The sequence below is a fragment of the Bufo bufo genome, chromosome 8, assembly GCF_905171765.1.
Source record: "Bufo bufo chromosome 8, aBufBuf1.1, whole genome shotgun sequence".
In the NCBI taxonomy this organism is placed as follows: domain Eukaryota; kingdom Metazoa; phylum Chordata; class Amphibia; order Anura; family Bufonidae; genus Bufo; species Bufo bufo.
Genome location: NC_053396.1, coordinates 117,539,103 through 117,554,728, shown reverse-complemented (window position 1 = coordinate 117,554,728; position 15,626 = coordinate 117,539,103). Strand labels below are relative to the sequence as shown.

The 15,626-nt window shown below is 37.8% G+C and overlaps 1 protein-coding gene across 1 annotated transcript in view; it reads left to right on the top strand.

The window, feature by feature from the left end:
* Window positions 1–15,626, top strand: part of TENM1 (teneurin transmembrane protein 1) — an 840,365-nt gene that overhangs the window by 501,714 nt on the left and 323,025 nt on the right. Inside the window, 1 exon segment of the mRNA XM_040405386.1 lies at window positions 1,263–1,364. Coding sequence (XP_040261320.1) covers window positions 1,263–1,364 — 102 coding nt within the window.

Sequence of the window (15,626 nt, the reverse complement as noted above, 5' to 3'; positions counted from 1 at the left end):
TGTAGCATCTCCTGACAGAACAGCTTGTGCTCTAAATAACTGGAGCTATATATTAAGAGTAGCCATGTGCTGGAGACAATTTTGCTTGAAGTATAAGAAATGTAATTTATTGTTCTGTATATTTTCTTTAAGGCTGGGTTTCTACGCTCAGGTTTTTTTTTTTTTGTAATGCATGCAATTTCTGCAGCCAAAGCTAGAATTGGATTCAAAGTAAGACTTTTGAAAGAGGAGAATACTCAGTATTTCCTATATGTGTCCCGTCCGTTTGTGATCCACTCCTGGCATTGGTTTCCCCTCATTCTAAAACTCAAAATACTATAGCACTGACCTCAATTATCAGAATTCCTGAAGTTGCTGGAACATTTTATAGGTCTGTGACTTCCATAACATTTTTTGGAGATTTTTCGAAAAATATTTAATGATTCAGAACTAAGTACTAATTTTTTACATTAAAGACAAAATAGTGAGACTATCTGGGCCCCCTAAGTTCCATGGGGACCAAGAAGTGGCTTCACAGCCTGTACGATGATGGTGGAGTAGAATCATGATAACAGCTTATTTATTACATTGTAGAAAGCATTAGCTATATAGCACGGGAGAAGCACACATCTGTGAGCTATTGTTTTCAGCCCAGTATAAATGATGATAATGTCCAAAGGATAATTTAGACAACAGTTTAACTTATGGATCTTTCCAGGTAAATGTGCAACTTGATGTATGAGGAATTAGTCATATCCTCCAGTAAATCTAAATGATGTGTCACCACCCTTTATTCTATATTCATCAAACTCAGCATTTTCTTCATATTGTAGACTCTGGATCTGCTGGAGTCCAACAAACACTTTTGTTGTGCTTGTGATATATTGACAGTATCAAACTTTTTGAAGACTCCCACGTACAAATTGTCTTTTTTTCCCCCATATATCGAACCTGAGCAAGTGACTGTATAACTGTATTAATCTCACATCAAGGGCTCCATTTAGAAATTTATTTGTTCAGTTTTACATACTTTATAGTGAATCATATTTCTCTAACGTCACTGATTTTATGACAATTTTATTCATCCGAGAAAAAATTCGATATACTCAAATACTTATTATAAGTCCTTGGTATATAAGAATAAAAGCTAGTATGATTATTTTTTACGGCAGAGTTAAATTTGCAGCAATTTCTCTGCAATTGAGTCACTCATAGCACATTACATTTACAGCTGAATCCAAACTTTAACGCAGTCTACTTTATGCCATTTTATTCACTCTCAGAAATGATGGATGATTGTTCAACCAACTGTAATGGGAATGGAGAATGCATATCTGGGCATTGTCATTGCTTCCCGGGATTCTTGGGACCGGATTGCTCTAGAGGTAAATATTTCCTGATTATTTGCATTTAACTGGTTAATGTCTTCAAATAAAAGGAATTTAGGTTAAATATAAGTCTGTTTTAATTTTCATCTTTACACCCATGGGACACAGGAAGTGAACAGTTCTGATTAATAAAAATATTATGAATAGTGATGAGCGAAGTTATCAAACATGATTTGGCTGCTTCGCCGAATTTCACAAAGAAATTTGATTTGTTATGTTACCCATCATTGAAAGCCTCAGATGCCACGTTTATAGCTGATCACGGCATCTGACATTAAAATTGAGGCCTTTCAGGGGTTAATCAGGATAAAAAAACAAACAAACTGACCATAACCATTTGCTCACCCAGCGTAGTGATGTGGTGACGTTTCTTCAATCAAGATGGCCACAACGGCCTCTGTGCAAATGGGTGAGGTATTTTTTTTAACACAAATTTTAGGAAAAATAGATTCATTACCACGAAGCGTGAAAAAATTAGGCTCCATGACAAATCGAATTGGTCCTGAAATTCGAATCAAAGCAAATTAGTTTGACTTCGATTCGTTTGTCTCTAATTATGAAGCATCCAAAGTCAGTACAAAAAACTGCCCATTTTATTTAGTCATGGATCGAAGCGCTAATTTGAAGTCTAGTGCAGAAACCCAAGCAGAGAACATCTGTGTAAGAGAAGTGTATGGGTCCCTTCTTCTACAACTGTTGATTTTTGAGACTGAGGTTTTCCTTCAAGGAGAGTACTATCCCCTTGATTCTCTAGCACAGAGCTTTTAAGCATATTTCTCCCAGTGACTCACCAGTCAGTTGTCAACGTCCATGCCGAATTGTGTAAATGGTCTCATTTTATTTTTGATTTGTCTCCCATCGACTTGAATGGATTGGTCCATGAAGAGCATACATCACCTGGTAATAAATTAAATATTGCCTGGGTTCCAACTGGTGGAACACCCAATGCACACAAGAATGATGGTCCTTGAGTTCCATGTGTGAATGAAAAGGTAGATGCTTACATGACTGCGTCTCCATTCACTGGACTACCAATTACAACACTCAGTTATCCCCATCTTTCCCATAAGAGACATTTAAACACTCACAGAACCATTCCATGGACACAGGGGACTCCCTGTTTCTTAATCCTTCCCGACATATGACGTAATAGTACGTTATGGCGGCAAGTGACTTGCCGCATTTTGACGTACTATTACATCATGGTGATCGGGCAGGCACCGGAGTGGTGCGCGCCCAATCACTGCAGGGGCCCGGCAGTCCCTGATAGCCGGGCCCCTGCTGTATCCGCCGGCACTGCTGTAAAAGCATCGGGACCTGCCTTCTACGGGGGCCAAAGAGATCCTGCCCCAGGCTGGGTCTCCTAGGCAACCTGTTAGTGTATATGGCCTCATGCACACGGCCGTTGTTTTGGTCCGCATCCGAGCCGCAGTTTTGGCGGCTCGGATGCGGACCCATTCACTTCAATGGGGCCGCAAAAGATGCGGGCAGCACTCCGTATTCTGTCAGCATTCGTTGCTCCATTCCGTCGTCCGCAAAAAAAATATAACCTGTCCTATTCTTGTCCGCGCTTTGCGGACAAGAATAGGCAGTTATATTAAAGGCTGTCCGTGTCGTTCCGCAAATTGCGGATCCGCGGTTTGCGGACCACAAAACACTCAACGGTCGTGTGCATGAGGCCTTACTCAGTGCAATACACTAATGGGCAATGCATTACAATACAGATGTATTGTAATGCATTACAGAGGGGATCAGACACTCAAAAGTAGAAGTCCCAGAGTGGGACAGAAATAAAGTTTAAAAAAAATAAAGTTTCAAGTAAAAAAAGAAAAAAATGCCCCTTTCCCCTGATTTTATAATAAAAAATAGAAAGAAAAGGAAAAAACACACATATTAGGTGACGGCCGACTCTATAAAAATATCAAATGATCCACTATATTCGATAAACACCATAAAAAAAATTAAAACTGTGTAAAAAAATGCCATTTTTGTCACCTTACATCACAAAAAGTGCAACACCAAGTGATCAAAGAGACATATGTCCCACAAAATGGCACCAATAAAGCCATGACCTCATCTCGCAAAAAATGAGCAACTACATGAGAAAATCGCTCAAAAATTCAAAAAAATATAGCTCTCAGAACATGAAGACATTAAAACATAATTTTTTTTGTTTCAAAACTGCTATTATTTTGTTAAAGTTAAAGTGAAATAAATAAAAAAAGGATACATACGGTATTAGGTATTGCCGCACCCGTAACAGCCAGCTCTATAAAAATATCACATGACCTAACCCCTCAGCTAAACACCGTAAAAAAATAAAAAATAAAAACAGTGCCAAAAAAAGCCTTTTTTTTTCACCTTACATCACAAAAATTGCAACACCAAGCGATCAAAAAGGCGTATGTCCCCCAAAATAGTACCAATTAAACCATCACCTCATCCCACAAAAAATTAGACCTTACCTAAGACAATCGGTCACAAAATAAAGAAAACTATGGCTCTCAGACTATGGAGACACTAAAACATAGTGTTTTTTTATTAAAAAAATGCTATTATTGTGTAAAACTTAAATAAATAAGAAAAAGTATACATAGTAGGTATTGCCACATCTGTAACTATCTGCTCTATAAAAATATCACATGACCTAATCCATCAGGTGAACGTTGTAAAAAAAAAAAAGGCAAAACAACAAATTTTTTGGTCACCTTAGCCCATAAAGTGTAATAATGAATGATCAAAAAATCATATGTACCCAAAAATGGTACCAATAAAAACGTCAACTCTTCCTGCAAAAAACAAGACCCTGCACAAGGCGATCGGTAAAAAAATAAAACAAATATGGCGTTCAGAAAATGGAGACACAAAAAAAATTTTTTTAAATGCTTTATTATGTAAAACTGAAACAAAGAAAGTAGACATGTTTGATATCATTCCGTAACAACCTGCTCTGTAAAAATAGCACATGATCTACCAGAAAAAAAAAACGGTGCCTAAATAGCCATTTTTTAGTTACCTTGCCTCACAAAAAACCTAATATAGAGCAATTAAAAATCATATGTACCCAAAAATAAATAAATATTTAAATCTGGCACCTTATCCCCTAGTTTCCAAAATGGGGTCACTTTTTGGGAGTTTCTACTGTAAGGGTGCATCAGGGGGGCTTTGAATGGGACATGGCATCTAAAAATCAGTCCAGCAAAATCTGCCTTCCAAAAACCATACAGCACTTCTTTTCTTCTGCGCCCTGCTGTGTGCACTTACATTAGTTTACGACCACATGTGGGGTGTTTCTGTAAACCGCAGAATCAGGTTAATAAATATTGAGTTTTGTTTGTTGTTAAGCCTCGATGTGTTAAAGAAAAAAATGGATTAAAATGGAAAATCTGCCAAAAAAGTTAAATTTTGAAATTTCATCTTCATTTTCCTTTCATTCTTGTGGAAGGAAGGAAGTTTATAAAATCAGTTTTGAGGAACTTGAGGGGTGTAGTTTCTACAATGGGGTCATTTATGGGGGTGTTCCACTATGTAAGCCCCACAAAGTGACTTCAGACCTGAACTGGTCCTTAAAAATTTTAAGAATTGCTTCTAAAATTCTAAGCTTTCTAACGTCCTAAAAAATAAAATGACATTTACAAAATGATGCCAACATAAAGTAGATATGTGGGGAATGTTAAGTAATAAATGTTTTATGAGGTATCACTTTCTGCTTTAAAAGCAGAGAAATTGAAATTTTGAAAATTGCAAATTGTTCTAAATTTTGGAATATTTGGGATTTTCCATGAATAAAGGTGAAATATATTGACTCAAATTTATGACTATCATGAAGTACAATGTGTCACGAGAAAACAATCTCAGATTGGCATGGAAAAGTAAAAGTGTTCCAAAGTTATTACCACATAAAGTGACACATGTTAGATTTGCAAAAAATTGCAAATGGGGTAGGAGGGCAAAAACTGACCCGGGGTAGAAGGGGTTAAGTATGTTTGTTTGTTAATGTATGTATTTATTTATTTGACTCGTGGAGCTTAGGCAGTGTGCTAGGTCTCCTTAAAGAGACTAGCTGTTTATGGAGACTTATTGGAAGTGCTCCATGGTATGGAGACTTCTAGGCAATTTTCCATGGGAAATAATATGCAGAGAGGTGTCTACTGCACTTGATAGGGCACAGATATTTTTCCATTGTCTAACACCACCAATATGCACTAGCGCACGTTATGATTTATGCAGCATGGACTGAAACCTGCTCATGTGTCAGCTACCCTATTTAAATCTGTTCTGAAAAATGTTCATTATCAGCAGTGAGGGAAATCTCAGTATACAGGCCCCCACCAGTATGACATGTCTGATTAAAATATTAACCCCTTCCTGCTTGATCACCTAGAATGTGTGAGAGTGGTGGTTTTCAATTCCATGGGGCCCTATCAGGTGGAACCTCTTGTCCCCTTGAGAGGCGAGTCAGACAGCATCACATTTTGCCTCAGGCTGTGGGGCATGGGAGCCAACAGCTCTTGACCCTGCCAGTCACTCTCATAGGCCTCAGTTTACTAGATCTGAAGCCTATGAGGCAGTACAACACTGCAGGAGGTCATAATCAATGTGATCTCGTGCGCCGGGTCTATAGGCAACGCAAAAGCATCCTGGCGCAAGCAGCTGTGATTACATCATTGCAGTGCTTGCATCAGGATACAGCCAATGCATCCAGATGGTGACATGAGACAGGACTAAGGTAAGTTCCCTTCACACACACACACACACACACACACACACTACTGGGTGCAGTATAGAGGGTGATGGTATAAATGGGCACTTCTGGTGACATTATAGTTATACTGCTGCAAGAAAAGAAGGGAAGGCATAAATAAAGGCAGCACTACTGGAGCTCATTATAAAACATACAGAGGGTACTACAGGTACTACTGTGGGCATTATAAAAATATTAGGGGGCACTACTAGGGGGCATTATAAAAATACAGGGGGCACTACTGGAGGCATTATAAAAATACAGGGGGCATTACTAGGGGGTATTAAAAAATACAGGGGGCACTACTGAGGGCATTATAAAAAATACAAGGGACACTACAGAGATACATTATAAAAATATGGGGGCACTACTGGAGGCACTATAAAAATACAGGAAGCACTAATAGGGGGGCATTATAAAAATATATGGTGCATTATAAATAAAGGGGGGCATTAAAAAATAAAGAGGGCACTGCTGGGGCGGTGCAGAAGGAATAGCATTATAAATAAAAGGGCACAACTGGGTGACATAATAATAAAATGGGCACGACTAGGGATATTAAATATACTGGGGGGCACTACAGGGGAGCAATTACAAATACTGGGGGCATTCACTACTAGTGGCACTTCTGAAGATCTCATAAATACCGGTACCACTACTGGGAGGCATCATAACTGCATTATTACTACTGGGATACTGTGGGGCATTATTAGTGATAATATAGAATTATACTGTTGGGTCACTAGGAGGGGTAGGATGATGTAAAGTGCAGAATCTAACAGGTCTGTGTAGTAAACTCTGCATAGATGACTAGAAGACTTAGTCTAGTCCGAATGGAGAAGATGAGGAAGGAGAACATCAACATCAGAGGAGGCATCACTGGATGTAAAGAGGTATGTTGTACCGTATGTAATGTCCAATTTAAATATGCCTTAAGCAGTAGGGTGGGGGCATGGGTTAGATTGAGAATTTGGCATGGGGGTGGGGGCACCATTTCAGTTTTGACCTTAGACAGTAAAAGGGGTACAACTGTATCTGCAACTTAAGGACACATATACAGTTGTGAACCAAAGGGAAATGCTGCCTGATGTCCTTTTTATAAGGCTTACTTAATTGTTTAATTATACACATTTTCTAAAGCTATCTTACTTGTTTAATTATGCACATCCGGTCAGTGGAACGCACGCTGACTTCACCTGCGTGCGTCCACTTGCCGGCTCTTCCCCTTTGTGAAGCATCCGCTTCACTTCGGTAATTGGAACGCATCTTGCGTTCCACCTGCCGCCGACTTCCTTTCAATGGAAGGCACTGTGCGTTCCACAGCGATGCCGATGCTGTAGTGAGTCAGGAAGGGGAAGATCTGCTTATTGTTGTATTTCTGGACATATTGGCCCTGCGTTTTTCATACCTACAGTATAGGGGGGCTATTAGTAATAATATATAATTAGGTGCCAAGATTTCAATTTTGAGCCCACTTCCGGCTATAGTGAGGTGGACCACTTAGATTGGGCAAAGATACATCATTATACAATTAGCAGCTGTATGATTCAAATAACGTCGCCACTCAAATAGGATTATATATTAAATATGAATATACATATTAAGACACTTCCCGTGTCGATTCAATGGCCAGGAACAATCCCCAATAAAAACCTTATTAAGAGTCAAGGAGCAGAAAAAGGTTTATTATGAAAACAAAACCATGTACTCATCGTCGCTACACCAGGGAAACAGGATCTCACAGGAAACATGAGAATGTCAGTCTCTCATTGAGGCCATTGGGGGACTGGGACTGTAAACGATAAATCTATTCTGACTCCTTAGGTATGCTATAACATTTATCTGTGTATTCTACATTCACAGGCATTAATGTACGGTCATAAAGACATTGCTTAAAGGAGTTGGGCAGTTTCCTATATTGATGACCTATCGTCAAGATAGGTCATCAATATCAGATCGACTGGGGTCCAATTCCCAGCACCCCCCATGATCAGCTGTTTAAAGAGAATGCAGCGCTCATGCAAGAGATGCATTCTCTTAAGTGTTTACATTTTTGTTATCGACATTGCAGAAGTGAGAAGGTGTAATTGCAGCTCCTCTGTCTCATTCACTTCAATGCGAAGGAACAGTTACATTCGTTTTGCTCTTTTCCATTGAAGCAAATGGCATGAAGGAGATGCAATTACACTTTCTCACCAATGCGATGTCAAAGGCAAGCAGGTAAATAGTGAAAAGAATGCAGCTCTTGCACAAGCGCTGCATTCTCTTCAGAACAGTTTATTGGCGGGGTGCCAGGAGTCAGACCCTAAAGTAAATAAAAAAATGTCACTCAGAAATGCCAAAAAAAGACCAAAAATGCAATTTAAAAAATATATAAATTATTTAAGGAAAGCAAAAAAAAAACTCCATATAAAGCATACTCTCCCATACTTATCTTGACCAAAAAAGTTATATCTATTAATATTCTTTCTTAAGAAAAAAAAAAAGTGAAATTTCTTTATTTCTGCATTCCCCTAGACTACAAAAATTAATATAAATTAAATGCTATGAAGTAGATAACTTAAAATGATGTAAATATGATGACCCATACAATAAAATATTCACATCAGATTGCTTTGTAGCCTCAAAGGGTTTGTTTCATCTGGGACTTTGATATCATATCGATTAAATATATGCCATCAGTCAGATAGGTGTGGTTCCCACCTCTGAGACCCTCTCTAAAATGGGTCCCCTGAAGTGAAGGCGCTGTGAATACAGAGCATACCACGTAAGCCCAGCCATTGCTCAATTCACTTCTATGGGATGCCAGAAACAGCCAAGCCAGTGCTCAGTTATTTTTGGCAGTCCTATAGAAATGAATGGAGAGTAGCTGCACATGTGCTGCTGCTCACCGCTCACTTTGGGCGCTGGTTCTGGAGATAGGTATAGATCCTACCTTTGGGACTGGCACCTATCTGACAGAATGTGAGATAGTTAAAAAGAGAAAAATATTTTTTTGATCTGTAAGGCAAAAAATGACTGGTTCCTTAAGGAGTTGAAGCATACTGTGTGGAAACACTTTAGTTAATATTAAATGAAATAGTTTTTTATTATTAGTGACAGGAGTACATACATTACAGTACATTTAGACTATATCAAAAGGCAGAAATTCTTAGATTCGAAATTGTATTATGAAGGTGTTAATTTAAATGTGGAAGGCACTAATTAATTTAACACAACCTGAAAGGGTATGTGACTGTGGAGTACTGAAGAGTGTAGAGTGGAGAGATACAGAGAGAACAGGACTGCCAGCACTGTGTTGTCCGCATTATGTGCTAGCAGATACGTTCTTTCCTTTCTTCTCTTCTCTCAGGAATGAACAGAAAAGCACAGGAAAGTGAGAAATGTACAGAAGTGTCAGCAATCAGTACTGGTAGCAAGTCATATAGGCAGGGACACAGGTGGAAAGGGCACATATAGAGAGCCAGGCACAGGGTTGTGGGACACGAGGCAGGCTGAAAAGCCTACCAGCTCTGTATGTTCCTCATAGCCATCTTTTATACTGCTGAAGATGGACTTTTCTTAGCAACTCTTAGAAACTCTTTACATGCTGTATTCTAAACATCTTTCTTAATAAAGTATATTACGAAAATGCTTCACACCCCTGCCCCTACACAATATTAAAAATAATGCAAAATGACAGTTACACTTAAGTATAGTAGTTAGTTCTATTTTTTGCTTTATAAGATGTACTTTATCCCCCCCAAAACAGAGGGAAAAATTAAAGTGTGTCTTATAAAGTGAATACTAATGAGCACTTCCATTATGGAAGTGCTCATTAGTATGCAGGAGGCACAAAGAGTAGTGACTGTAGTCCTGTGCTGCTAGGTGGTGGGCCCCGAAGAAGACCAGGGAGCGGTGAGTGCAGGTAGATTGCTTCGTCTGTAGCAGGAGCAGCAAATTCATTTATTTAACAATTCTGATCTGAGGCCTGATGAACATTAGGGGTCTGATTGGAGGGTCTGATCCAAGCTCTGATAAAACTTGGGGGTCTGATTGTGGAGGTCTAAAACATAATAAAGATTGAGATTGAAGTCTGTGTGGTCTGACCAGGGGCGTAGCTATAGGGGAAGCAGGGGAAGTGGCTGATTTGTGGCCCAAACTCACAAGGGGCCCGCCAGGAAGAGGGCTAAAAGATTTTATTGTCAGGGCCCCTTCAACAGTATTATACAATGGCATTATAGACAGTGACATTGTAGGAAATGTAGGGAGCGGCTGCCAGGCCTCATCTGAGAGCTCGATATTGACTAGCCACAGGAGTGGGGGTTGCACGTGAGTTAGAGGTTGTGAAGAAGTTTCTAGAGGGGAGGGCCCCCTTCAAAAATTTGCTGTGGGGCCCAGTCAATTCTAGTTACGGCACTTTGCAAAACTATTTAGTGTTCATATAATACTACTAAATAATGCATTCATAACAGTGCCTTAGAGTGAACACATAAGAGTGCCATAACATTATTGGTATATAGTGTTCAAATAATAGCTCTAGAAGTTTCTTGTTTATGGGGTCATAATGTACTTTAAGCTTGGGCTATAATATAAGTACCCTGCAAGGACCTCTGAGAATTACGGTACATTCCAAATGAGCAATTATCAGGTTAAAACTTTAAAGTGTATTTTATCATTGACTTCCATGAGACACTTAGCATCTTACATGAGCTCCTTCTTCCTGTAAGAAAAATAATGCTGCGGTATACCACAACTCATTTGGCATTGTATTTAAAGGGAATGAAGTCATTTTCATCATATGTTAGTGATGGCACAGGTTAATCCTATTGATTCCAGTAGTGATATATGATGATTTATTTAGAAGCACTAAGAAGTCAATTAACGAGATTTAGATATAAATGATAAATATTTGAAGATCCTTTAGGAATTGCTTCTACTACCACTACACATTTTAAGGTTACCAGAGAACTACCAGTACAGTAAGAAAAAATCTATTATGTTAATAGAAAAAAAAGTGCCCTGATTATAAATCCCACTAATTACTCTAATTGCTGCATGTTATCTTAGGTGAGAACACTGCCTCTTGGCAGTCAGCAGGTTAATGATGTTGCCGTGTTAGTAAATGAATTGCTTAAGGCTGAAAATGTGTCATTGTTTGTAAGAAATGTCTGAAGGTCTCAATGTATCTGGGACATAGGAACAGATAGGTAGACTTGGCGAGGCAAAACATCAAAAGCATATATTTATATTTATATTTATTAGCATGTGTAATATTTTCAACACTTTTATACATTTTTGTAGTAAGTACATGTGTATGTTTCTTTATGTTATCAACAAATATTTGTCCATAGTGGTCTTTGTTAGTGTTGAGCGCGAATATTCGAATTGCGAATTTTTTTCTCGAATATCGCAATTTCGAGATTTCGCGAATATTTAGAATATCGTTCTATATATTCGCGAAATCGAATATTCGTTTTTTTCTTTTTTTTTTTTTTATTATATTTTTTTCTTTCCCACTTCCCTAAAATTGTTCTTACCTGTCCTTTGGATTCCTGGCTTCCTGGCTGCTCCAGTCAGTGGCGTTTTCAACTTACTGCTATATTCCATATTAGCTAAATTACAATCTAATCTATATGTGTATTTTACGAAATTTCGCAATAGTCGCAATTGCGATGCGAGTAATATAACACGAAATATTCGCATGAAGATTTCAACTTAGCACTGCTATACTCCATATTCTAGCCTAATATGGAATATAGCTGTGGTAAGTTAGCACTGCTATATTCCATATTAGGCTAGAATATGGAGTATAGCAGTGCTAAGTTGAAATCTTCATGCGAATATTTCGTGTTATATTAGTCGCATCGCAATTTCGACTTTTTCAAATGTTCTTAATATTGCTCTAACTTCGTCTTTTAGAAATTTCGTAATATTGCTCTAACTTCGTCTCTTAGAATATTACGAATATTCTAAAAGACGAAGTTAGAGCAATATTAAGAAATTTCGTAAAATACACATATAGATTGTAATTTAGCTAATATAGTGCTATAATCCCTTTTTTTTCCTGTAATTTTTTTTTGCCTCTTCTGAACCTAAGTTTTGTAAAATATGTACACTATTAAAAATTATTACTATAGCAGTATATTAGCTTAAATACAATCTATGTGTATTTTACGAAATTTCGTAATATTGCTCTAACTTCGTCTTTTAGAATATTACGAATATTCTAAAAGACGAAGTTAGAGCAATATTAAGAACATTTGCAAAAGTCGAAATTGCGATGCGAGTAATATAACACGAAATAGTCGCATGAAGATTTCAACTTAGCACAGCTATATTCCATATTCTAGCCTAATATGGAATATAGCAGTGCTAATTTAGCACAGCTATATTCCATATTAGGCTAGAATATGGAATATAGCAGTGCTAAGTTTAAATCTTCATGCGACTATTTCGTGTTATATTACTCGCATCGCAATTTCGACTTTTGCAAATGTTCTTAATATTGCTCTAACTTCGTCTTTTAGAATATTCGTAATATTCTAAGAGACGAAGTTAGAGCAATATTACGAAATTTCGTAAAATACACATATTAGCCTAGCCATAGTCATTAGCATAGGAACGTTGCCTTATACTATCAAGATAAATTTTCGCAATATGCGAAAAAATAATTTCGCGATAATTGGAATAATTGCGAATATTCGATTTCGACGAATATAACACGAATATTCATGCGAATATTCGCGAAATATCGCGAAATCGAATATGGCACCTCCCGCTCATCACTATTTATTACCTCCATAGAGGCAAATTTAGTTTCACCCGAAAGACTTTGGTGAATGAATTCGGTATTAATTTCTGCATCTTTAAAAGCATTTAAAATTCAGAATCTGAAGTTGGGTTTGGTATCGGCTGGTACCTCAGTACCAAACCTGACTTGGGATTGCAGAAGTGATTTCCAAATTCATTCACCGAAGTCTCCTGTAACTTTGGCTAATTTTGTCTCCTCTGAGGCAATACATTTTAATGCTGTACAGAGATAGGTCTCCGGACAGCATTAAAATTAAGTGTTTGAACGAATCGACTTTGGCTTTATGATCCGAAGCTCGATTCGCTCAACACTAGTCTTTAGCTAGAAAACGCCTGGTTAGAAAAAACACTAAAACATATCATAAACTAAATGTTGTATTTGAATCTGCAAAATTTCTATTTTATACATCTATTGCCTAAATTCTTAACTTCATCTTACAGTATTTTTATTGATCATTCCTTTAATGGGATTTCCAGGAAATACCAAACTTTTAAGTACTTGCTCCCCACCACTTTGGTCCTGTGTGCTGGGCATCATGTGTCCTTCTTCCAGTACTTGGCTTGTTTGCTTCCGCCCGGGAATGGGCATCAGCTCTTCTGCAGTCAATGATTGGCTTCAGTGGTGATATGTCCATGCACATTAGAAATTCATTGTGTATGGAGCCTGCACAGAAGTCCCTACAGTTGTATACCATGGAGCTACAGGTAGTCAATGTCCCACATATGGGTACTACAGTATGTGCGACTCAATATTCTTCCCTAGAGGCAATGCGTCAAGGAGGTAATACCTTTCTAATGTGGCAAGTGATGGAACATACCCTGAAAAATTCCATATAAATCTATTAAAAAGGAACCAAACTGAACAGGAGAGGTTTAGAATATAGTGTGCATTTCAATTTTAAGTACAGTACTAAGCCCAGTAGACTGCAGTAAGCAGATGAAGTGCACAGACAGGTGATAGGCTCAAAGTAACTTTGCCTCCTGCTTTTACTCTTTATAGCCTTAATGCTGATTATGCACAACCTGTATATGCGGAAATTTATGATCGCTTGTATTTAAATGGATCTAACTCTGTGTGAGGCATATGATAATAGATCATTGAGTACATTGAAAATTGAATCAGGAGGAACTTTTTATATTACAGAAGAGCATACTGAAAAGGCTGTGAAAAAAAAGAAGCACAGAAGCTATGCTTACATAGAAGAGCACAGTCATTTATTGTTTTGGTACCATCTACAGAACCACTCGTATACAGGATATTACTTAAATGGAATGTGTCATCAGAAAACAAATCTTTTTATGTGAAATTTATGGTTTAAGATTTTTTTTTTGTTGCTATGTATGGTTAAAAAAATCTGAACTATTGTAGTTCTCACTTCCTGTTCTGTAGAGATCACATTCAGTAGTTGCCTCATTATCATTATGTGCAGGGTTACAATGACAGTGAACACACAATTTTGCTACTTTTTGCAGCCACAATTCTGAAATGAAGGGAGTGATACATTTTCCTTATTGAGTCCAGACTAAGGTCTGTGTGGCTACTGTAAAACATATGTGAATGCTGTTCAGAAGATCAGGCTGCCCTAAAAATCATGTTCAGAAAACAAAATTTTAAAAATCTACCACCAGAAACTTTAAAAATTTTAAAAAAGAGAATATGTGTCAGTACCTGCCTTAAATTAGCAAAAACACATATATGATATGTTCCCTTATGAGTAATTTAGAAACTCCAGCATTATGCCAGGTGGACCTGCATTTCTCTGATCATAGTTCTGATATATTGTGATTGGTAGGCACATAACACTTTCTAAAAGGTGGGGTCACTGGTATTGGTTCCGATCTGACTTATCACAGAATTGGACCTAATAACAATATATTGACAAGGCAAATTTTGTTTATCAACTGTGAATGATCTTAAAACAGCATCAATTCATAAAGGGTACATTTCCACATAGTTTTTGGAGAAACTTGGATGGGTGTTGTTCCAAACATCTTTATGAACCAACCCCAGAATTTCTGTGCATGTAGGCTTGCTCAAAACTTTATGTCTGTTTATGGAATCCCAGACAGACTCTTTTCTCCACATTTCCTTTTCTGGCTGATTTTCTCTCTGCTCAATGTCTACACATCCACTGTCTCTATATTTAATCATGTGTCTACAAAACTATTCTCCTACTCCCTATGGATAAATACATAGCTCCATCTTGTGGCTGGCAGTTGCAGCCTATTAACTGTAAATTACACATTACACAAAAATGGATAGTTGCATACTAAACACACATATATAACTTACACCACACTAAACCAGTTTGCACTACTGTAGCAGTGGGACACTGCATTACAATGAAGATAGTTGTTAATGACATTTGATTGTGTATTTGTAGTTGTTCTTCTGCTGCAGAACAAATTCATAGCTAATCGATGCCTAACTGATGGTATATGTATGGTACCTGCCTGCAGACACTCATTATTGTACCACTCTCTAGCCCTTTGAAAAACAAACTTCCTTATGTTACAGCCAAATATTTCAAATTTTGACTCATCAGTCCAGAGCACCTGCTCCCATTTTTCTGTACCTCAGTTACCATGTTTTCATGCTTAGTTGAGTCCCTTGACCTTGTTTCAACAATGAAGGTTTAGCTTTTGGCCACAATTTTTCCATCAAGACCACTTCTGGCCTTGCGGTTTGTCGGGCTGTCGTTTCACGGCGAACTTTGCTCGTT